At 43.6% G+C, this 23,394-nt stretch overlaps 1 protein-coding gene across 4 annotated transcripts in view; it reads right to left on the bottom strand.

Annotated features, from left to right (window-relative positions):
- Nucleotides 1–23,394, bottom strand: part of LOC121865646 (roundabout homolog 1-like) — a 214,204-nt gene that overhangs the window by 62,183 nt on the left and 128,627 nt on the right. For all 4 annotated transcript variants that reach the window (XR_006088784.1, XM_042365170.1, XM_042365171.1 and 1 more), the window contains exon 7: nt 10,920–11,232. Coding sequence is in view for 3 of the 4 variants with exons in the window: in XM_042365170.1 (XP_042221104.1) it covers nt 10,920–11,232 (313 nt within the window). In the remaining variant the exon portion in view is untranslated. The remainder of the gene's footprint in view (nt 1–10,919; nt 11,233–23,394) is intronic.

Genomic DNA, 23,394 nt, shown 5'->3' with positions numbered 1-23,394 from the left:
CCAGTGGTTCCAATATTCCCAGGGGTAGTAATTTAGTCCCCGGAAAAGCAGTGGAACAGACACAGCGAGGCAAAGAGGTACAGTGCCACATTATTTTCTCATCTTTTACGCATTTTGTCTGACACACACACACACACACACACACACACACACACACACACACACACACACACACACACACACACACACAAAATACATGGTTGTCATAGAGGTTCCAGGGGGCAGAATGGAATGCTTCCTTACCCTTGGGTCTTATGTCTACTGGCGTTCATGTCACCAGTGAACATTTGAGAGAGAGAGAAGTAATATATGGAACATTTTTCCGCTTTGTCTCCAGAATACTACCATTGGGAGCCCTGGAAATGTATACAATGTGGTTATGGTGTCTATATAAATTCATAAGTAAATTGAATGTATTTCAAGGAATTTGCCAGCTCCGATTTTCTTCAATGGCTTATCTACGGATTGTGAATGGTAAATGTCAAACACTATTAATTATCACATGGTGTTTTCTAATAAGATTATCTATGTGTGTGTGTGTGTGTGTGTGTGTGTATAATAATAATAATAATAATAATAATAATTAACGGTTTATTGAAAAAGTTCTGCAGCCCGAAGGCTGAAAATATACATTGGACATAAATGACTTATTACATACATTGGTGGTTTAACAAAAGCCTTCATTAGAGAAAGTGTGTGTGTGTGTGTGTGTGTGTGTGTGTGTGTGTGTGTGTGTGTGTGTGTGTGTGTGTGCCTTTAGAATAATTGTTTTTCGCCTTGTAGGACTGGTGGGGGAATAACCTCGGAAAGACATCACGAAGCACTGAGTCAGGTGTATGTGTCCACAGTGTGTACCCATGTACAGTGGTCCAGCTGCTGGCCGCTCGGTGTATGAGACAAGTTGTGGCGAGTGACACCTGATAACTAGCGGGTCCCTGGTGGCCCCCCCCTCACACACACACGACCAATAAAACGAAAATATAACTCCAGTTGGACGAATTTAACAACGAAATATTTATATCGCTCATGTAAACAACTGATTTTGGTTGAACATATCTTATAAAAACTCATCGTTTCCTTACTTTCTTTCTAGTAACTAATCTATTTAAATATTTTCACGCATATTAAGATAATGTTCACCCATATCCGTAATGTTTAACTTTCACAGCCATACACCACGCGTGCCTGAAGGGGTTAAAAGTCGCCAACCTCATTCCGGCCAGCCCAGTGCCCCTTTTAATAATTAATCAACTAATTGACTCTCCATAGGCATAATACTCTTAAAAGCTTGCCTGTAACCAGACCCGGTCACTCACACCACCAGCACCACCCGTCAGACTCATCTCTTGCCTACCTGTCATTCTTTCCTCCCTTCACCGTCTCCCACACTTTCTCTCCCTCACTTTCACCACCCTCTGTTTCCTATATGCTCTCCCTTACCGTTTTCCTCACCCCTCACCCTCTTTCTCACCTTCCCCTTCTCCCACACCCTCTCTCTTATCGTCTCCCATACCCTCCCCCCACATTCTCTCCGCCTTCCCCACACTCCCTCTCCCGCATGTAACAACACCGGTACCAACTCCACCACCACCACCACCGGGTTACAGGGGTCTTGGTCTTTCCGCTCCATCATCATCATCATCATCATCATCATCATCATCATCATCATCCAGTTGTAATGTTTGGACAAGTCGTCATCTGTTGCGTTTTAGCTGAGTAACGAATGTGAATTGTTTTTAATAAGCTGTGTATTTTAGTGCTCTCTCTCCGCTCTGTGTGTGTGTGCGTGTGCGTACGTGCGTGCATGGGAATGTGTTCAAAAGAGGATCAAAATTCCTAGTTTGAGTGAGAATTTTCGGAGCATGTAAACAAAACAGAGAGAGAGAGAGAGAGAGAGAGAGAAAGAGAGAGAGAGAGAGAATTCCACATTTATCATCAGGGGTAAATTCGAGTTATTTATGTTCCAGAAAGCCTTTGCCTGCACGGGTAAACTTGGTAATGAGAGGCTGTCTGCTCACCTAGTTTATTAAAAAAAAAAAGTTCAGCTAGTTGGGAGTAAATTTGTGTTTTCATGAGACGAGGATACCCAGGCGGTGGTGGTAATCAAATGCGTGTTGTGTTGATGCCATCGTTTGTCTAGTCTAGTGAGTGGATGAGCTGGATGTGGAGGTCTGATTGTTTTTTTTAAGCTTGTTTGTGTCGCTAACTTTTATTTTGTTTTTTCTTATTTTTTTGTCTTTGTCTTCTTCTTTTTTCTTATTTATCGTCTTTTTTCTTGTTCATTTTCTTCTTTACTTTCTTCCTCTTTATTTCTTCTTTATCGTTGTTTCTTATTTTTGTCTTTATTATCGTCGTCTTTTTCTTCTTCTTTATCGTCTTCTTCTCCCAATATGTCTCACTCCCCCTTCCAATATGTCTCACTCCCCCTTCCAATGTCTCACTCCCCCTCCAAATGTCTCACTCCTCCTCCCAACCCTCTCCCTTCCAACGATCATATCTCCCTCCCTCCCTTCCTTCCTTCTCCCCCACTCTCTCCCTCCCTACGGTCATACCTATTTCTCCCCTCTCCCTCCCTCACCCCTCCCCACCCCAATTCCACTCCCCACTCCCTCCTTCACCCTTCCCATTCCACCTTCGCTCCCCACTCCTTCCCTCTCTCCCTTCCCTTGTCCCATCCCCACCCCTCCTCCCCGTCATTCCCCCCTCCTCCCCTCACCCCCCTCCTCCCCCCTCACCCACCTCCCCCTCACCCCCCCTCCTCCCCCCCTCCCACCCCCTCCTCCCCTCCTCCCCTCCCTCCCCACCCTCCCCAATGTACTCTGATGGTGAGTGATCAAACAAAATTTATTTATTTCTTAATCTTGCGGGCGGGAGAGGGACTGAAGGGCACGATATGAGGTGTCGGGGTGCTGGAGGTAATATCCCCACCTATCAGATGACAGCTTCATTTAGCTGCCTATATCTCCCTCCCTCCTCTCCCTGCCTCCCTCCCTGCAAGCCTCCCTCTCTCCCTTACTCCCTCCCTCCTTCATCACCCCTGCCTTCACTACTCTCTCCCCCCCTCCTTCTTCTCCTTGCCTCCCCTACCCCTCCTTACCTTACTCCCCTCCCTCCCTTACTCCCTCCCTCCTCTCCCTGCCTCCCTCCTGCAAGCCTCCTCTCTGCAAACCTCCCTCTCTCCCTTACTCCCTCCCTCCCTCCCTCATTCTTCTCTCCTTCCCTGCCCTCCTGACTCTCTCTCTCTCTCTCTCTCTCTCTGTTGCCACATAAGAAGTAACGCCTCTATGTATGTATTGATTTATATTATTCTTTTTTATTAGTTTCAATTGTAGTTTCATTCATTTATTTCTCATTTATTTATCTGTGTGCATTTAATTATTTATATATTATTTAATTCCGTTTATTTTATTCATGTTGTCTATTGTTAGGCAGGAGGAGGAGGAGGAAGGAAGGAGGAGGAGGAGGAGGAGGAGGAGGTATAAAATGAAAGGAGCAATGTCTTATGTATTTACCTTCCCCCCATCTATCTACCTATCTACCAACCTATCCATTATCTATCTACCTATCTATCAATCTATCTGTATCTATCTACCTATCTATCAACCTATCTATTATCTATCTACCTATCTATCAACCTATCTATTATCTATCTACCTAACTATCACAGTAGATAATTGAGGAGGTGAGGTCAGACAGAGGTCATTCTTCCCTCACTCCCTTATATTAACTCCTGATCGATGGTGAGAGGTAGGAGCGTCGCCCCTCCCTCTGAGGCATGAAACTGGCCCAGATAATCCCCTCCCCTCCCCCCTCTCCCCTCCCCTCAATCTCCTCTCCTTACCCCTCTTCCTCCTAACTTCTTCCCCTCTGTTTCTCCTTCCTCTTCTCTCCTCCTCCTCCTTCCCTCCTCCTCTTATTTACTTCCCTTCCTTCCTTCACCTCCCCTCCCTTCCCTGCTACACCTTCCCCCATCTCCTCTCCCTGCTACACCTCCCCCATCTCCTCTCCCCCTCCCCCCTCCTCCTCCCCCCCTCTACACCTCCCCCCCTCCTCCTCCCCCCTCCTGTCCCCTCCCCTTCCCTCTCCCTCCCTTCCATCTGGCAGGAGATGGTCAGGCTTGACATAAAAGCTTTCTTCTTAAGCTAGAGATGTAGCGTCTTAGGTCTCTCTCTCTCTCTTTCTCTCTCTCCTCTACTCTTTCTCTCTCTCTCTCTCTCTCTCTCTCTCTCTCTCTCTCTCTCTCTCTCTCTCTCTCTCTCCATCGTCTGTCTCAATAAGTAAAAGGTTTTTCTATCCTTAAATCAACATTTCTCTAACACTAGACCTGCGGCAAGACGTAAAAAAAAGTAGACGGAAATATTGTCAGAATAAACATCGGTCACTCTGGGTCTCACAAAACCGGAACCTAACCTAACCTAACTTGTCCTAACCTAACCTAACCTAACCTAACCATAAAGTTAAAGAAAAAAAAGTCGGTCGATAATTACAGTTTCGTGTGTTAGTAGTATAAGAAGCTTTGAGAATCTCCCCCTCCTCCTTAATCATGACTCTCAAGAGATTCTCACGTTGATAAACTTTGGCCTCCAGCTGCGACTGTTGGGAACTCATCAAAGTTTCTTACTTAAACTACGATAAGAAGATAGTAGCTTAAATGGCATCGTAGTTACATTGAGAGTACCGGAGTTAGTTATGGTCTCCTGTTATCTTGGTACTATATACACCAGGAAGTTGAGCCAGTTGTAAATACCAGAAGAGTGAGGTACGGCTTCGGGAAGGATAGGAAGTTAGATGTCATTTGTGAAATACTGACTTTTTTTTTCAGGAGAATAAGAACAAAATGATGTTGGCTAGTGTTTGGCCTTTTCTTTATCTATAAAATTTTGGTCACCATTGAACAGATCTCTGTGACTCAGGTCCAGCTCGTACCCCAGCCTGTAGGAGGAAACATTATCACAGGAACCTTTGGCGACCTCTCTTAGGCTCTGGTTTCCTCATCACAATAAATCTTACAGCAGCGAAGAAATAAATCTGGCGAGGGTCTACATTAAGGGCGAATTTTATTCCCTGTTCTGAAGTGTTGTGTCAGAGAGTTTATCTGTTTGTCTTCTTTTTAAATTCAGAATAATTACAAATTAATGAGTTTAAAGTATTCTTAATTACACAATAATTAAATTTTTATCAAATCTACAAATTTGGTATACTGTATATTTTAACTGGTGTGAGTGACCATCAAGTGACAGCGGACCACTGCTCTGTGTGGGTGGGGAGAAAGCAGTGTATACCATTGATAGAACAAACAAAGGCAACTCGGTAATACACCAGCCAGACCGTCGAGGATTTATAACTCAACAAACAGTGATAATCTTCCATAGAACTTCAACAAACTCATTATATCCTGCATAACAACGCGGACTTAAACAACAGAGTTTAAATTGTTTCTGAGAGCTAAGACAATCCCTTCATAACGAACGTCTACATAATTATATCGGTATTTTTATTTATTTATTTATTTATTTATTTATTTATTTATTTTGTGAATTCTCGGACTGTTCCATCAGACTCGTAAACATTCTTTCGTTGGATGTATCGGGAGGGAATATTTTCCTCCCTGGAAGCGCTATAACTCGCTTTGTGTGGACCGTAGTTTAGTAGAGTTGGTGTGTATCAAAGAGACTCTTACTTCCAGGTCCCCAGAGAGAGAGAGAGAGAGAGAGAGAGAGAGAGAGAGAGAGAGAGAGAGAGAGAGCTGAAGCAACTCGCTGCCTCTACACTAACATCACTGAATTTAATGCCACTTTTTGTCTTGTTACTACTACTGTTATTGTTAATGTTGCTACTGTTACTCTTGCTGTTGAATTCGTTGCTTTTGTTGTTGCTGTTATTTTTCCTGCCACAGGCCCTTTATAATGTTGCTGCTGGTGGTGCTGTTGTTCTTACTGCTTATGACACGACTGCTGGTGCTACGTTTTACAGCCAAGTATTATACAGCGTCTTTACTGACTGCTGCAGACGCACTAACTCTAACAAATAGAACTTGCGCGCCGCCTCCAGCCTCAGTGACTCTCCTACAGGAACATTCCCGTCCCCACCAACTGTTAACATTATCATACCTTCCCTCCCTCCCTCCCTCCCTCCCTCCCTCCTCCTCCCTCTCTCCTCCCTCCCTCCCTCCCTCCCTCCCTCCCTCCCTCCCTCCCTCCCTCCCTCCCTCCCTCCCTCCTTCCCTCCTTCTCTCCCTCCCTCCCTGGTGACTGTAAACATTCTCATATATGTTAAGTCACAACCTTCGTCTCCACCACCTGGCGAGTCTTGTAGTATCAGATAATTTTCATTCCTAGTGACTGGATGTGTTATCGTATAAATCCGCTTATCATTACAGTCTCACCACCGCCCCGCCCCCCACCCCCCATGCTAGCGAAAGTGTCTCTTCTTCAACAATTGAGAAGAGATGTGGTATTTTGGTAACTCTTGTCTCGAACGTAATTGGAAGTGTCTTTATATAAGCCCCACCAACTAGCTTGTGATATTGGATTTTCTCTTCGTCACATAAATGAAAAGGTCTTTTGTGTGGATATAGTAGTGTGTCTTTCAATAACTGATAAGGGATACAGTGTATTCATCCTCAACTGATAAGGAATGGAGTATTTTATTATTGTTCTTCATAAACAGTAAGAATTGCGTTCAAGGAGATCCTACACCTTCGTCAACCCCGACTGGAAAGATTTGTAATATTTCATGATTTTCTCCACGGCAACTGGAAATGTTTTCACAAGAGTTGCAACATAACCTTCGTCCCTCGCCACACCGTGTGACAAGGCCTGTAGTAATAAATAATTCTCTTTCCCAACACCTGAACACGTTTTTAAGGAAGGAAGTGGTGCAGCCTTTGTCGCACCAATGGCAGACTACTGTTATCCCCCAGTAAGTGGAAATTCTTCTATAAAGTCCCAATACAGCCATCGTGACTACTAACTTAAGATGGAAACGCTTTTGACAGAACGATTTGATCCAGACTATTTTCTTCAGCAGTTAAGATTTGCAGTAGTGGACGACTTTTATCCTTAGGTAATAGACAATAGTTTGATATGAAACAGTACCACCAACCAGTTACCCAGCAGCTAGGTGTGTTAAACTAGATAGTCTCCTCCCCGGCAGGAGTTAAGCGCCTACAGTATGTAAGATCACTCACCTTCCCGGATGTCGCTATTGATTTCCTGTGTAAGATCCGTATTATCGTGTATAAGACTAATCTTCTTATATATAAGACTAACTTTGTTACCTATAGCAACAAGCTTGTTCACTATAAGACCACCTTTGTCCTATATAAAACCACTCTTATATTATAAAGCCAATCCTCTTCAAGGTGTCTAGATAAAATATAAGCGGTATTGCCTTTGCCTCTCATCCCTCTGGTCGTAACAAAGAACAGGCCGACCAACAGAACTACCAGCAAGGTGATGACTGGTGGGGATGATAGATTACCGCTACCTTCTCCACCAGGTGTAACAGGTGCCAAGGTATACAGACCATAGCACGAGACTCAGGTGTGATGTACCTGACTGTAATTCACCAGAGCACAGCACCATGTATGCAACACAAGAACCACTTATATACCTAACAAAAGTCTCACATGTGTAGAGCCATATATATGCAAGACGAAAGTCCCATGTCCATAACTAACTCACCAAGAGGCCTATGTACTCAGGTGGCGTCCCATAGATACGCAGCAACAGAGCCACATACAAACAATTTAACCACATATACACATTAAGTCACCAGATCCATGTATAAATATGACACCAGCAGTCACATATATACAGTGTCTCCTATAAACACCAATAGAACCCATACATACACACCAGCAGTCACATATACACACAAGAGGAGCCACATGGAGCCACACTTGGAGAACCTGGTTGTGTGCCACATGTCTCCCTCAGGTGCCGCAAGACGTTGAATATTCAAGAGCCGCTCCCGGGAGAGTGTCCGACTGCCTCCTCCACACACTACTTAAGTTACTAATATTCGCTCAAGTGACGTGTGCCACTCTGCCCGGCTTTATACTCGAGCCTAATATTACCCTCTTGTGTAAACGTAGCCCCTAGCCGTGTGTACGCCCAGCAGTCATACACATCACGTTATACAACATATACTATTAATTCAGATCAGTTATATCCTGTTCAAGATCATGTGGTAAAGACTGGTACGATATATAGCCCGAGGTAGCCTGTTGTCTCTGGTTGAGATGGACAAAATTCCCCGGACAATATCTGGCATTTACCTGTACTGTCCGGGAGGCTCAGGTAAGCAAGGAGGGGGTTGGGATTTTAACATCTATTGACTCAAGGTTGTGAGTTGTGTTGTACAGTGTTTGTTTTCATGTTGTTTGACCTCATTTAATGTCTTATAGTGTTCGTCAGTTATAAATCGCTCACGTATATAACCCACGTGTACAGTAGATCCCGGATATTACCGAGTGTTTTAGGATTTTGCTCGCAGCTGTACAGTGATGCTGATACGGAGAAAAATCATTATATATTAGAGACATTTTTCCTTTAAATTTGGTGTTCGCGTCTTTGTAACTTTAGCTTCAACGTTTAACTTATTTTAATTCACATTACTGTGTGATGGGAAAAGAATAATACAGGTGATAGATGTTTATATTATCAGAGGTGCTTGGTATATAGAGTTTTATCTTATACTTGTTAGTTGTTGTTTGACTAGTGTAACGTCGGAACTTGTTTGTTGTTTTGTTTTCAGCGTTGACTATAATGATACTTATAGTACAGGTAATAGACATAGAGAGTGATAACTAGTGTCGGGAGATTCAGGTCTGCCCTTCGATCACATTACAGGCTTCCTCAGCCTTCTCGGGGGTCACATTGCAGGACTTCTCAAGATTCTTATGAAGACTCTTTCGCGTCCCCTTAGGTAACACTAGAGAGATCTTAAAGAGGCTACTACAAACTCCTTCAGGCGACCCAAATCCAAACTGCAGGTGTTCCCGAAGTCTGCAGACCTCTAGCTTACCCCCTCCATATTGCAGGACTCCCCAGGGATCACTGCAGGCATCCCCAGTCTTCCCAGGTTCTGGTTACTGCATATCACAGCGCGGGGAGATGAGGGTAATATAGAGAGGAGAGGAAGGCCTCGAGAGCGCCTATAACGTCTCCCCCAGGCAGCTTCTGATGGTCTTATGCGTATTGTGTCGCCTCCATGCTCCAATATCCTCCCATCTTGAAACCTCTATTATCTGATCTCCATAAACCTAGCAGCTCCTGCTGCTCATTTGCCCAGGCGTCGGTGGTTAGGGGCGCGTCGTTGATTTTATCGTTGTCAGTAACTACCCCGTCGAGTCGTTTATTGAGGGACTGGTGTGGTAAGCGCTGGTGGGGTGTTTTAGCTCAAGGGATTTGCTCCCGGATTCTCAGAGATTCGTACATTAATATTTCTCTTAACTGTAGACGTGAGAACGCATTTGACTGGCAGACAAGATTGGGGCAGTGTTGACAGGGAGAAAGGTCTTCGAAAGACACTTGGTGAGTCCGGACTTTAGTTTCGGTCTTTGACAACGATATCAGATAATGTAATCAATATCTTCCACGAGGAAGATCTCTATCGTAAGACTTTTGACGCCGTTGACAGCTTCATACGCGTATTGACGTTTAAGTAATTATTCTGAAAGTCCTACGATATCTTCCATCTTTGCTGAAGGGCCTGAAGACTCCAAATGCGTATCCGAAAACAAAGGACATCAGTAGGAAGATTCCTCTACCATGACATGCCTTCCTCGGTCAATGTAGTCGGCTCTTATAGTGAGCGACTTACACCTTGTGTGCCTCCCTTCTCAACGGAAGACCTACGTCACCTTCAAGAGTTAAGAAGTAATAATAAACAACAACAATAGGTTCTAAGTTTATCTTCTCAGCAGCTGAGCTTTATATGTCTCCTATGATACTCTAATACACTTCACTGCGGTCACACTCTACTTCCCAGATCCCCAATATCAAACTGAAAGTCCCTATTTCCCTTGAAGCCTCACACCCTCACTGAAACCCTCACACCCTCATTAAAGCCTCAGACTCCATTTAAATCCTCTACATCCCCACTGTAAGCTCTGTTACCCCCATCAAAACGCCCACGAAAGTCCCTGCACTCTACAGTAGAGGTTCATCGTCCTCTGAGCAGAATTTGAAGACCAGTGAGCACTTTCCACACCTCTTAAAGAACTACACATCTGAATAAGAATCACGATATTTCTTCTAGAACATCTACAATTCTACAAGATCCTTGACACCCGTGCAAAAATCTTTACACATCTACAGTAACTTAAAAGACCACTAAAACAGCCTCTTCATCCCTACAGTAACTTCCACTTATCCATGAAAATTTCCACACCCCATACGAACCTCCCCACACCCCGTAAGGACCTCCCCACACCCCGTAAGAACCTCCCCACACCCCGTAAGAACCTCCCCACACCCGTAAGGACCTCCCCACACCCCGTAAGAACCTCCCCACACCCCGTAAGAACCTCCCCACACCCCGTAAGAACCTCCCCCACACCTCATAAGAACCTCCTCACACCTTAACAAGAGTCTCCCCACCTCTGCACGGGTACCCATACCTCTAAAATAGCGTCCTCAACTCTACAAGAGCCTACTTTACCTCTACAATGTCTCATGCACTTCTACAAGGACCCCTCACACACACACATCTAAGGACCCCCCCACACATCTACAAGGACCTCATCACCCCCACAAAACCACATCTCTTCTAAGGACTCCCACACACACACACGCATCTACATGGACCCCCCCAACAGACACACACACACATCAACAAGGACCTCGTCACTTCAACAAGGACCCAGACATCCTACTCCTCGTCTGGACAAACAAATAGAGCCGTGTACTCACCGTCAGGGAGGGTGGTGTTGACCCTGAGCTCGGTGGGCAGCCCTTCCTCCGTCCTGACGAAGGGCACCAGGAATACCTCGTACTCCGTGTTAGGCGTCAGGCTGGTCAACACGTAGCTGGAGGCCCCTGCGTTCATCACCGTCACTGTGTCCCAGGCAATGTAGTCTCCCGAGGAAGAGGAAGTGGAGGAAAAGGATGAGGAAGAGGAATGGGGAGGTGACTCGACTTGAGGGGCGAGGTGAAGGGCGTGTAGAGAGCGTCGAGGTCGCATATGGACGTATACACCTTCGACGCGTGTGCCAGAACCAGTCACCTGCGGGAGAGAGAGAGATTGGCATCAGTGTCATTATCCTCATTATGTCATCGTTATCGTCATGATTAGTAGCGGCATTCAGTATCGTCACTCTCATTAAAATCATTATAGGCCAAATTGCTTCATTAGGCTTTCACAGGATATAGAAATTATGCTATAGTTCCACTTTTTTCCCGTTTGATATTATTATTATTATTATTATTATTATTATTATTATTATTATTATTATTATTAAACCATCCTTTCCATTATTCACAGTGTTTAAAACTAAATGCTTTATGGTATATTACACATAAACATATACTGTACTAATACAAGGTTTCTGAAAGCATGTATTAAAAAACTTTCTTGTAAATTAAAAAGTTAACATATAAATAAGTAAACAGTTTCATGAGTGAATAAATAAATAATGAAAGAAATAATGCAGAATAATGACATGAATAACAGTAGTAAGAATGTAGCCTTAAGTTTACTAGCTATCATGGTAGGTGTGTGTGTGTGTGTGTGTGTGTGTGTGTGTGTGTGTGTGTGTGTGTGTGTGTGTGTGTGTGTGTGTGTGTGTGTGTGTGTGTGTGTGTGTGTGTGTGTGTGTGTGTGTGTGTGTGTGTGTGTGTGTGTGTGTGTGTGTGTGTGTGTGTGTGTGTGTGTGTGTGTGTGTGTGTGTGTGTGTGTGTTCGCCTGTTAGTCTGTACATCACACATGTTCCCGTATAAAACTAAAGTGAAATTTGGTACACAGTTATATACCTCTGACAAAGCTTAAGCTGACGTCCATAAACAGCTTTTATTGTGTATATTTATCACATTTATTTTTCTGTTGTTTTCAGACGAGTGGAGGGGTCATCTAACACCTGTTGGGACCACCTAGTGCACCTGGGGTCATCACCACAATAAAGGTTTATTACCTACCTTTGGCACCGTTATTACAGGTATTGTCCATTGGTTCTTAGTATAGTAGCTGATATCAATGGTTTTTGTTGTCATTGTAATCATCATCAGTGTCATCATCATCATCATCATCATCATCATTATCTTTGCACCCCTTCCAACACTTCCCCAATGACTAGAGCTCAATACTCTCTCCCTCCATCTCGATACTCTCCCTCCATCTCGATACTCTCCCTCCATCTCGATACTCTCCCTCCATCTCGATACTCTCCCTCCATCTCGATACTTTCCCTCCATCTCGATACTCTCCCTCCATCTCGATACTCTCCCTCCATCTCGATACTCTCCCTCCATCTCGATACTCTCCCTCCATCCCGATACTTTCCCTCCATCCCGATACTTTCCCTCCACCTCGATACTCTCCCTCCATCTCGACACTCTCCCTCCATCTCGATACTTTCCCTCAATCTCGATACTGTCCCTCCATCTCGATACTCTCCCTCCATCTCGATACTCTCCCTCCACTCTCCCTCCATCTCGATATCCATCTCGATACTGTCCCTCCATCTCGATACTCTCCCTCCATCTCGATACTCTCCCTCCATCTCGATACTCTCCCTCCATCTCGATACTCTCCCTCCATCGATACTCTCCCTCCATCTCGATACTCTCCCTCCATCTCGATACTCTCTCCTCCATCTCGATACATGATATTTCCCTCCATCTCGATACTCTCCCTCCATCTCGACACTTCCCTCCATCTCGATACTCTCCCTCCATCTCGATACTGTCCCTCCATCTCGATACTCTCCCTCCATCTCGTATATACTCTCCCTCCGTTTCCAAACTATATAATACGGCACTGAGGGACATTTTCCATCTAGCTTTTCAACTGCATAAGAAGGAACATTCTATCCCTCTTTCTAACTTATACATTAGATAAGGTGTAGTAATGTTCTCGTATCATTCTATGTTGACTAAATAGTGTAGAATGCTGTCCATCTATCTGGCTACTTATCTGTCGTTCTTTATCGTTCTACTCTCACATAGAAGAGGTGAAACACTCCATCTATTTTTTTTTAGACTATTATGGTGAAACTTTCTCCCTCCCTATCCATCTATCTATCAATCCGTCAACTTTACCACACTCTCTGGCATAAGGGATGGTGGGAGGTACACGAAACCTCACAAGACGAACTCCCGACGGTAATTACTCTTACGGTATCACGCAACACCCGACTTGAACTAATCCAGGTAATGGCTGTAAATCATATTCGTCTTAATTACATTTTCATCATTACACTAAGATTTAACACCTGTTTTTGTGGTCAGATTATGTCCTGTGCGGTTTATCTTGTATTTATTATTTATTTGTGTAATACGATTTTATTTTTCATTTTTTAAAGTATGATTTTTTTTTCTTACTCATCCTTGAAGTTTGATTTCTGTCTTATTATTATCATACTCAATGTTGAAGTATGCCTCGATATGCTTTTTTTGTCTGTTTAAAAGTATGCTTTATTTTATCATCATACTCATCATTATAGTGTGACTTGCATTATATTTTCTCATCATACTTATCATAAGATCAATAACTTGTAGTGCCACATGTAAACACACAAGAGCCAGGGTACAGTGCCACCAACTCTCAACGCCTTCACCTTCACTCTTGACCTAGTTTGTTTTTGTTGCAACTGACCTGGGTTACTGGAGCGCTGTTAAGGGAGCAATGGCCATTAAGCAACTGTAAAGACCGAGTGAAAACGAGCGAAATGGTTGGTGGAATGACCGTGTAATTTTTCCAGCGAACTAACTGGGTTGCAGACTCGCTATGGTAGATACAACTGACTGACTAACTAACTGACTGACTGACTGACTGGATGACTGATTTACGAATAGAATGGTGACAAGACACTTCGCTCTTCCCTCCTTTCAGACTGATTACCGAATGGACTTGACTCTGATGTTCGCAAGCTCAAAGTCAGGTATAATGTGACGTTTACAGTCAGGTGAAGTGAGCTGGTCATTTCACAGCCTGACTCTCCTCTCCTCACTGACACTCCTCACTTAATCCCTATGATAGAGACAAACACATACACTTCTTTGGTAACTTAACACATAAAAAAGCAGTCATTGTATACTAAAACTCACGTAAAAAAACTCCTCTTATCTCTTGAAACAGAGAAAAATACCCACGTTGTATACCAAATTAACGAGAAAAAAATACTCTTGTACTTTATGCTGGTCTCTTCAAAAGCTCTGAAGGAGAAGGTATTATGGATTAAATATATACAGGTAATGTTTTTTGTTACCTTGTTGTATTTTGATGACTAAACTACAAGGGTTTTTATTCCCCCTTCACCAAGTTTTAGTTTCCGCACCAGACAACAACTTTTAAAAACTAAAAAAAAAAAATGGGAAAAGTTTGGTATCTCAACATGTCAAAGGCTGCCGCTGTATATTGAGTTGGGTTGGAAACTATTGTGTATTGGGGTGTCAGAGACGGGTGTCAAAGTGTCGCAACATCCACACTCGCATATTCTTCTCTCCTGCCTAGCCGCTTTGCATACTCCGGGATTTACATATCCTGGTACTGAGTGTTCATGTGCTGGTGTGTGCTGTTGTGCTGTCTTATGAAAGCCAGTGGTTCATAGATGAGACCTCCAAGAGTACATTCTCATGCGTATATACAACAGTTTTGAGTACGTGTGTTTGTGTGTGTGTCAGTGTATGTCTGTCACACAAGTGGACAAAACTAAATGAACCCTTTTATAAGAAAACCAAAGAGACAGTCGCTTAAAAGCTTGTGGGAGGACAGTGAGCTCAAAACATGACATACATCTCTCAGGCCAGCTCCCTCCCAGCCTCGTTATAAACCCTAGTAGTGCAGAGCAGAGACGCCTCGCCCCGGCAGATTAGCATAAACAAACCCTAACAAGGTCATCTGCAGACGAGAATGACAACAAGACGGACTCACTCGCTTCTTAAGACTGACTTAAGACTCCAGACATCTGCATATGCGAGTGAAGTTCTAAGCCAAATTTCACAGTTAATATAAAATAAAATGTGGATGTTTAGGAGAGTTGTGGAGGGCAGAGTGAGGAGAAAACCTCTGGGGGGAATATGATGGAGGCTGTTGGAGGAAGTGGCGTTCACGTGTGTGTGTGTGTTGGTCCAGATGTTGTGTTTCTTGCTTCTGAGCGACATACATGTTCATCACTGGCTCCTCACATCTCGTAAAGTGACACACCAGTTGTATAATACTCGACGATATGTCATGTGTTTTAGGCACAACAAGAAAGATTCAACAATACTACCAAAATCTGAAAGACAAGTTTTTATCGTCTCGTCTCGTCTTGGTGAGGAGAAGGGAATGCCGTGAAAGGCGATGATCATCAAGCATTTTCAAGTCCGATTTCGAGATGAACTATTCAGATTGCTTTAAAGTTTTATTTTTTTTCTCTCAAGTTTCCGAGTTTCGAGCACCGAGCTAACATGATACAGAATGATAAATATCAAAGAACATCTGAGCTTAAAACAATCCAAATAGCTTTTACCTGCGAACAATAGTGTGATTTGTATGGCGTGAATAATTGATGCTTGCACCTGCTGCACCTGATTTGATATTACACCTGGAGTACGAGTTCCATAGTCATCTCCTCACTTAACACTACATCGCACACAGTCAAACATTAACGAGTATAATGAAATATCGGCTACCCACTAAACGTTTCCTATTGGTAGACGTTAGCAGCAGTATTGTTCCGACTAACGTGTTGGTTATGACTGTCCTCTGTGGCCTGTTATATTGTGTCTCCATCCTAGAGTAATAGTTAGTTGTTCTATGTATCCTTTTGAATTAATAGATGGTAGAAAGGTAATCACACACTGCCCCTGAGTCAACATACGAAAACCCTTCAGTATACAGCACGACCTCAGGTACCAGCGTTTATTAAGATTACTTGCACGTACGCAGGAAATACATCTGACGTTAAGCGCTTTACTAAATTCTCGAAGCCCAGGAGGAAAATCCCCGGCGCTAATCATCCGGCACACATAAATCTGTTTTGTTTACAAAAGGAAAACACTCCATCCTTTTACCGGGCGGGAAGAAACATGCCTCCGGGCGAGAATCCATCAAGTGAACGGCTCATAAAGAGGTGGTGATTACAAGGAAGCGCTGCCTCTTTTTGTGAGCCAAGGTGCAATCACTTTCTGCCGTCGGTCGCAAGTCAGGGGATGAAAGCAGAGTTGCAAGATTCAGGAGCTGGTGGTGGCGGTGGTGGTGGTGGTGGTGGTGGTGGTGGCGGTGGTGGTAGTGGTAGTGGTAGTGGTGGCGTTAATGATGGTGGAAGTTGGTAGTGATGGAGTTAGTGATGATGGTGGTGGAGGTTGGTAGTGGTGTTAGTGGCAAAGATTGTGGTAGTGGTGGTAGTGTTAATGGCAGTAATGGTGGTGGTAGTATTGGTGGTGATGGTAAATGGTGATGGTAATGGTGGTAATAATAGAAGGGAGAGATTTCAGAGTTGCAGAAATGGTAGTAGTAATAGTAGTGGAGGAGGACGAGGCTGTAAGTTATGTTGGCGCAGCAGCGAGGGTGTAACTCAGGGGAGATGGTGGCGTTCCTTTGTATGGGAGAATGTCCTTGAGGGTGATGGTGGTAGACGAGATGAAGGTGATGGAGGGAAGAGGATGGTGATGGGCGTAGAGGTAGAGGTAGAGGTAGAACATAACACTAATAGGGCGTATATGAACACCATCAAGGAGAGAGAGTGTGTGTGTTAGACAAGACAAATTAACACCAAAGTGATTTACTAGTTTACTGTATATAGATTAGACTAAATGGGACCTGCGTTAAGCTACTGGTACTGTATATAAACTCATCGACTAAGCCAGTAGACGAGAGAAGAGGAATCGTATCAGGGAGAATGTATGAGAGAAGTGAAGAAAAGAACAAAATAATGATGATTTAAGGTAAGATAAGAAAGAAAACGATACGACGAAACAAAACTGAGATACAAGTTTACGAAAATAACAAAATGAAGGTGATGTTAAAAGGGGGAAAAAAGAAAAGGAAAAAGAAAACTTACTGTATATGAGACCAAACCACTTCGATAAATTCGGTGCCTCTCTGTTATCAAAGTCCAATACATTTAAAAGCCAACCCCCTCCCCCCGCCCCCCGTCCCTCCCCCACCACCACTACCACCACCACCTTACCCAACCCTACCTACATCCTTCACCCATCCCATCACCCCACCCCACCCCACCCCACCCACCCCACCCACCCACCCCACCCCACCCACCCCACCCCACCCCACCCCAGTCCCCTACAGCCTTCTCTTCCCCCAAAAGATGTCCTTATTTTCTTTTTCTAAATCAAACTCACTCCCTGAGAATCATTCATCTCCATATATCCTCCGGCAGGCGAGGTATCTAGGAGGGGGTAATCAGAGAAAAAGCCTTATAGAAAAAAAGTATTATAGGATTTGGAGGGCTCAACAATCTCTCTCTCTCTCTCTCTCTCTCTCTCTCTCTCTCTCTCTCTCTCTCTCTCAGTGCTCTTCTATCTCTCTGTCTCCTCTCTCTCCTCTCCTGCGTCAAGCTGTCAAGCTGGGAGAAAAACGAGGTGCGGAGTGATCCCTACAGCGACAGCTTCAAACTTGGCCACGTCGCTCCTCTGGTTCTGGGCCAGGCTGTGCTGCTGGCAGGTGGGGGCCGGGGAAGAGGGTCTTGAACTGATGTGTGTTTGTGTGTGTGTTTCTTTGAGAGAGAGAGAGAGAGAGAGAGAGAGAGAGAGAGAGAGAGAGAGAGAGAGAGATTTATGTTTAATGATTTCAACAGCTAAGAAGTGATCAGGTTTATAAACTTAGGCTGGTCTTAGCTGGTCAAAATCTGGTCTTTGCTCCACTGGTCTGAACTTGTCTGGTCTCGTTTGGTGGTCAATGAATTATAGAGACAAGGGGAAGCGAGTTTTAGGGTTGGTAATAATATTTGTTTATTTACAGGGTGAGCCTCGTGGGTTCAGCTGGCCTCTCTGTTTTAATAACTTAATAAGCTCTGATCCTCCCCTGGTCAAGCTGCGTTAAATATTAAAGTTAATTTCTAAACTTGTTGGGTGACTTATTGAAGCCTCTGATGTTCTGGTTATGATTTTCGTTATCTCGAGGAGGAGGAGGAGGAGGAGGAGGAGGAGGAGGAGGAGGAGGAGGAGGAGGAGGAGGAGGAGGAGGAGGAGGAGGAGGACTTAGTATTCTATATGTTGGTTATAGTACAAATAAATAATAATAATCTGTTGAATTTATAGTTAATATGCTGGTGATATTTAAAGGTCAGTTGTGACAAACCAGACACATAGCCCAACTGAGTCTTCCTTCTGCCGTCACTACCACGCGTCTATATCATTTTAATGCTTTTATATCCGGCCAGATTAGACACCTTTTGACGCGACACTGTTTTCTCGCCTTTCTACTTCTCACTTTAACATTTATCTTAAGTCTTGTGGTACGTCTCAAATTTTTTATCTATATTGCTGTCAGTTTGGTTATGTCAGTAGAGTGTTCAAGAATTTCACATCTACTGTTTATGAAAAGAGTTGGAAGATGCTGTAGTTGACGATGTTTGTACACACACACACACACACACACACACACACACACACACACACACACACTACATTCAGTCTCTTACCTTTAATTAAGGCTCGCACGGCCCCCACCTGTCCTGCTTTCTTGTGTTATTATGCTCTGAACTTGTTCCATTTCCCTTTTCTTTGAACATTTTCTTTTCTAACGGTATTTCAAGTTATAAAACCTAGAATATTATGATTCAAAAATTTACATGAGCCGAATTTAACTATGCCAAGAACTCCATCCCAGAACTCTGCGTTGGTAAAATCAAGTTTCAGTGGAGCGAGTGGGCTGGTGGCCTCAGGCAGGGAATATGCACGAGCCTGGCTGGTTCGGGTTCCTCGCTCGAAGCTGTTTCGTTTTTGGCTCTTATTACGAACACTGAAGGAATGAGAGCGTTAGATGCCTGGGAACAGTTACTCTTTTATGAGGAATAATAGAAGGATGGGAAGGAGAAAAAAATAAGTTTAATTCGTCTGTCCCTTTTTTTTACATTTTTTTTTTAATTTAACATAATTACGACTATTAATGTTACAACTTTTTGATGCCTTTTTGTTTAACACCTTGTGTGAAAAGTGACATAAGAACCTTTTGTAATTCTCCTCCCCCTTCTGGCCACTTTGGCACCTCTTTAGAAATCTCCCCAGTTCTTCTTTCCTCCTCAGCCATATCATTAAATTATCTCTAGTAGAGGTCTGGACAGAATTCTTTTCCTCCCTCGACAATGAGATCCTTGTTCAGTATAATGACGTCATCATCTTTGTTAATAGCAGCGGTGTTTTTTGTTGTTGGAATGAGTCTGAGGTTGTTGTTGTTTTTATAAAATTATTGTTTTCGTTTATATTTTTCTACTAAAGCAGAGACCAAATGACTTACTTGAAATATCTCTGCACATTTAATTTACTTGGATCATATTTATAACGTCTTTCACCCTTTACTTTTTTACATTACATTATGACCTGGCTTATAATTTGCTGCCCTAGAGCTCAGATGACAATTACCCCAAACATTTAGTTACATCTTGAATTAGTTCACTTAAGACAGAACCCTCAATTATATATCTCTAAATGAATTCGATTTGTTCTTCACCTAGACTCAATACTTGCCTAGTCCTTCTGGATAAATTAAAGGCTCTTTCTCCTTCGTAAATTATACTTGTTGGGCCGTTTGTTACCTTGTATTAATAGTCATTTTCCTCTGTGTTTTTTCTTAAGTAAACAAGTAATAATAAATTCATTTCTAAGATACATTTTGTTCTTTCGTGTAAGTTCATTAAATCTACGTAAAGTTCTTCCACTTCGTCATCTGCCGAGTGAGATGTTGTGGCGTATACCTGACTCAAGTTCATCCTCACCACACTTATCATTTGTAAAGTGTTCTTAAGTGCTTTACATATAATGAACCAGACGCCTTCCATTTACCTGCTGCCTCGGTGGTAAGATATGTGACGGGTCCTTTAGTTCTGTGTGTTGGTCTGTTTGACTACCTCACCTAACACCCAGTATATCCTCAGCAGTTCGTTTGGTACTTGAGGTGACACACACACACACACACACACACACACACACACACACACACACACACACACACACTCTGAAACAGATCAAAGCCGTTCATATATGCATTCATAATATAAACAAAAGGAAATACAGATTACCTTTAACATATGTTTCATATGACACCCGCTGCCTATCACGGCACACACACACACACACACACACACCGCTCCATCTATTCATGTATCGTATCATTTAATCTTTAGTTACTGGACTATGGCGTTAATTGTCCTCCCTGAGCGATTACCCTCGACCACGGTGATTGGTGGATGATTGGCCAGATTAGACCAGCAATGAATGGGGATCCGTCAAACAGGAAAACCCAATTTTCCAACTTGGGCAAAACCCCTTTTTTGACCAGTTCCGATTACAGGGCACCAATGCAATGGTTGTTAGGGGGGGATCAAGCATGGTAATTGGGTGTCGGGAATAATTGGAATTCATGACTGTAATTGGAACCTTTGATTCAAGGCTACAAAGTTTACCTCTGACGATGTAATTGGCAGCCAAGCTTTTGTTTGGGAAAAGAATTGTCCGGGAGGTGAAAGGCTTCGTGGAAATATTATTTTTGTATCGCTGGAAGCCGTAGGACTGTGAATAATAGGTTTTTCTTTTTTATTCGGCCATTAACATTTATATCTTTGATGTTTGTTTATATTTGGCAACTGACAGTAAAAAATATCTGACGACGATTATATATTTTTTTAACACTCGTAGAAATGGATATATGTGTTGTTGTGTAATGTACAAACAGGTGTAGTCAGAAGGGTGATCCTGTACAACCGTATAGACCATTCTTAGTCCTGCCCTCTGTTGCCCCCCCCCCTCACCGCCCTTGTCCCCTCCCACCACCACACACACTAGCGCGACTTCCACTTCATCTCTAATACACAAACAAACAAACAAACAGATAGACAAGTTCTCTCTCCTCTCACCACGTATCAAGCCACGTATCCTGCACACCATATATGACGTCATGTATCCTGCACACCATATATGACGTCATGTATCCTGCACACCATATATGACGTCATGTATCCTGCACACACTATGTATCACTGACAACGACCCTACAGGACCGTGGTACATGGTGGCTGGTGGTGTATCCTGGCCTGGGGAGGTGATTGATCCCAGGGTGGGTGTGTCAGGTGAGGGCTTCACTAGCTCGTTAACACACGAGTTATCATCCCCGCTCGGCTTATGAGGCAGTTTGGCTCCTCTCTACCCAGGCAATTTGCTAATAGTTGATAAGTGGGAGAGCAAGGCGCGTGGCTCACCCCCTTGTGTGCTTGGGTGGGTTGTGTGTGTGTGTGTGTTGGGTTTCCAGGTAACACGCATCACCACAGTAATAAATATGACCTCTGACCTCAGTGACGCTCGCAGGTGATTCCGGTAATGGCAATGAGCCTTTGTTCGTTGCCAGGGACTCATTCTCTCTTTCTCTCTTTATTTCGCTCCATTTCTCTTGATCTTGTCTTCACTCTCATTGTCTAATTTCTTCATAGCTCTCTCTCTCTCTCTCTCTCTCTCTCTCTCTCTCTCTCTCTCTCTCTCAAGTAAAGAGACCTGCCATATCACAATTCCCTCCTTTGTCTCTCCTCTCACTTCACTAATTACAAAGCAGCTTCTCGCGTTAAGACGTTATAAGCCAAAGGGTTAACCCTACCTGTTCCGTCCTCGATGCTGAACGGTGTGAATCGTTCTTATGCACTGAAGTAATTGGGTCTATAATGGTGTTGATACCTGTATTATTAGTATAAGTCGGCCCTTCTGTTCGCAGCTGTTCTGTCTCCTTGATTGGTTGACAGAGGAGGAGGGGGGTGGAGGGTAGGGGGCACGAGGGAGAGTTTGTTGGGGGGTGGGATGTGTGGCAAGGGTCTAGGGAGGGACAGGAGGAGGAGGATAAGGGAAAGTGAATGAAGGTGACAAAAATAAGGGAGAGTGAAAGTGGGTATTAAAAGAGGAGCAGAAAGCTATGGGGAAGGTGATGTATGAAGGAAGAGGAAAAACAGGAAGACTGGAGATTAAGAAAAGAGAGATAGGGATGGAGGCTAAAGGTAGAAAAAAGGGGGATTAGGATAGGGATGCTTTAAGGGGAGGCGAAGGGGAGGCAGAGAAAGGGGAAAAATGAGAAGAACACAAAGGAAGAGCAAGTCAGAGGAAATATAGAGAAAGGGGAATAAAGTGAAGGATAAAGTGGAAGTGTAAAACGGAAGTGAGAGGTGGAGAGGGAGGGAGGGAGGGAGGGAAGGAACTACTGAGAGGGAACAAGTAACGGAGGAGAGGAGGGGAGAGGGAAGGAGATAGGAAAATTAAGAAAATGGTAAATATAAGGATTTGAGAGGAGGGAGGGAAGAAGAGGGAAGAGGTAGATAGTAAAAGTTTATGGCTGTTATGAACTAATTTTTCTATAATAGTTATGTAAAGGTATTATTGTGTCGATAGATAGATAGATAGATAGATATACAGGTAAAGCAGCAGACAGGTAATCACAAGAAACCAAACAAACAGGTAGAAACACGCCAGTTGTCCGGAAGAGGAAGGCTTTTCATCAGTTTTCCAGAAACTGCAAACTGGCAAGACACTCTTCTTGAGGTCGTGTAGTCTGGGAGCAATTTGTGCAAATGGTGTCTTGAAGATCCTTGTTTTGGTTCACCTCTGTCTTCCCGCACTATACCCAGGGAGAGTTCCTTCAAGACACCCTGGGCGAGGTCCTTCATGACACGGTGTGAGAGGTCCTTCGTGGCACTCCGGGGGAGACCTTTTACAGCACCGTGGGAGAGGACCTTCACATTGCCCTGGAATAAGTCCTTCATAGCACAACACACACGCTGCGCACTCTGGGTTCTTTTAGGCCAAGGACTAAATTGATGCGTTTGGTTGAAATCCTTTATCTCTACGGAAAGGCCAATATTCACAGGACATACTGAGTAACGTTGAATAAGAGATTTGATAGTATTTGTGTGTTCAAAGGACCGGGGACTGAACTAATCACTTGCTAAAGACACAACTGAGAAATGATGAGAGAAGTAACTTGTGACTCATTCTGGGCCTGACAACACTGTCTGCTGGAGGATGGAAGACTCATATT

Source organism: Homarus americanus, unplaced genomic scaffold, assembly GCF_018991925.1.
Source record: "Homarus americanus isolate GMGI-L3 unplaced genomic scaffold, GMGI_Hamer_2.0 scaffold23458, whole genome shotgun sequence".
Lineage (NCBI taxonomy): Eukaryota > Metazoa > Arthropoda > Malacostraca > Decapoda > Nephropidae > Homarus > Homarus americanus.
This window is presented reverse-complemented; position numbering and strand designations above follow the sequence as displayed.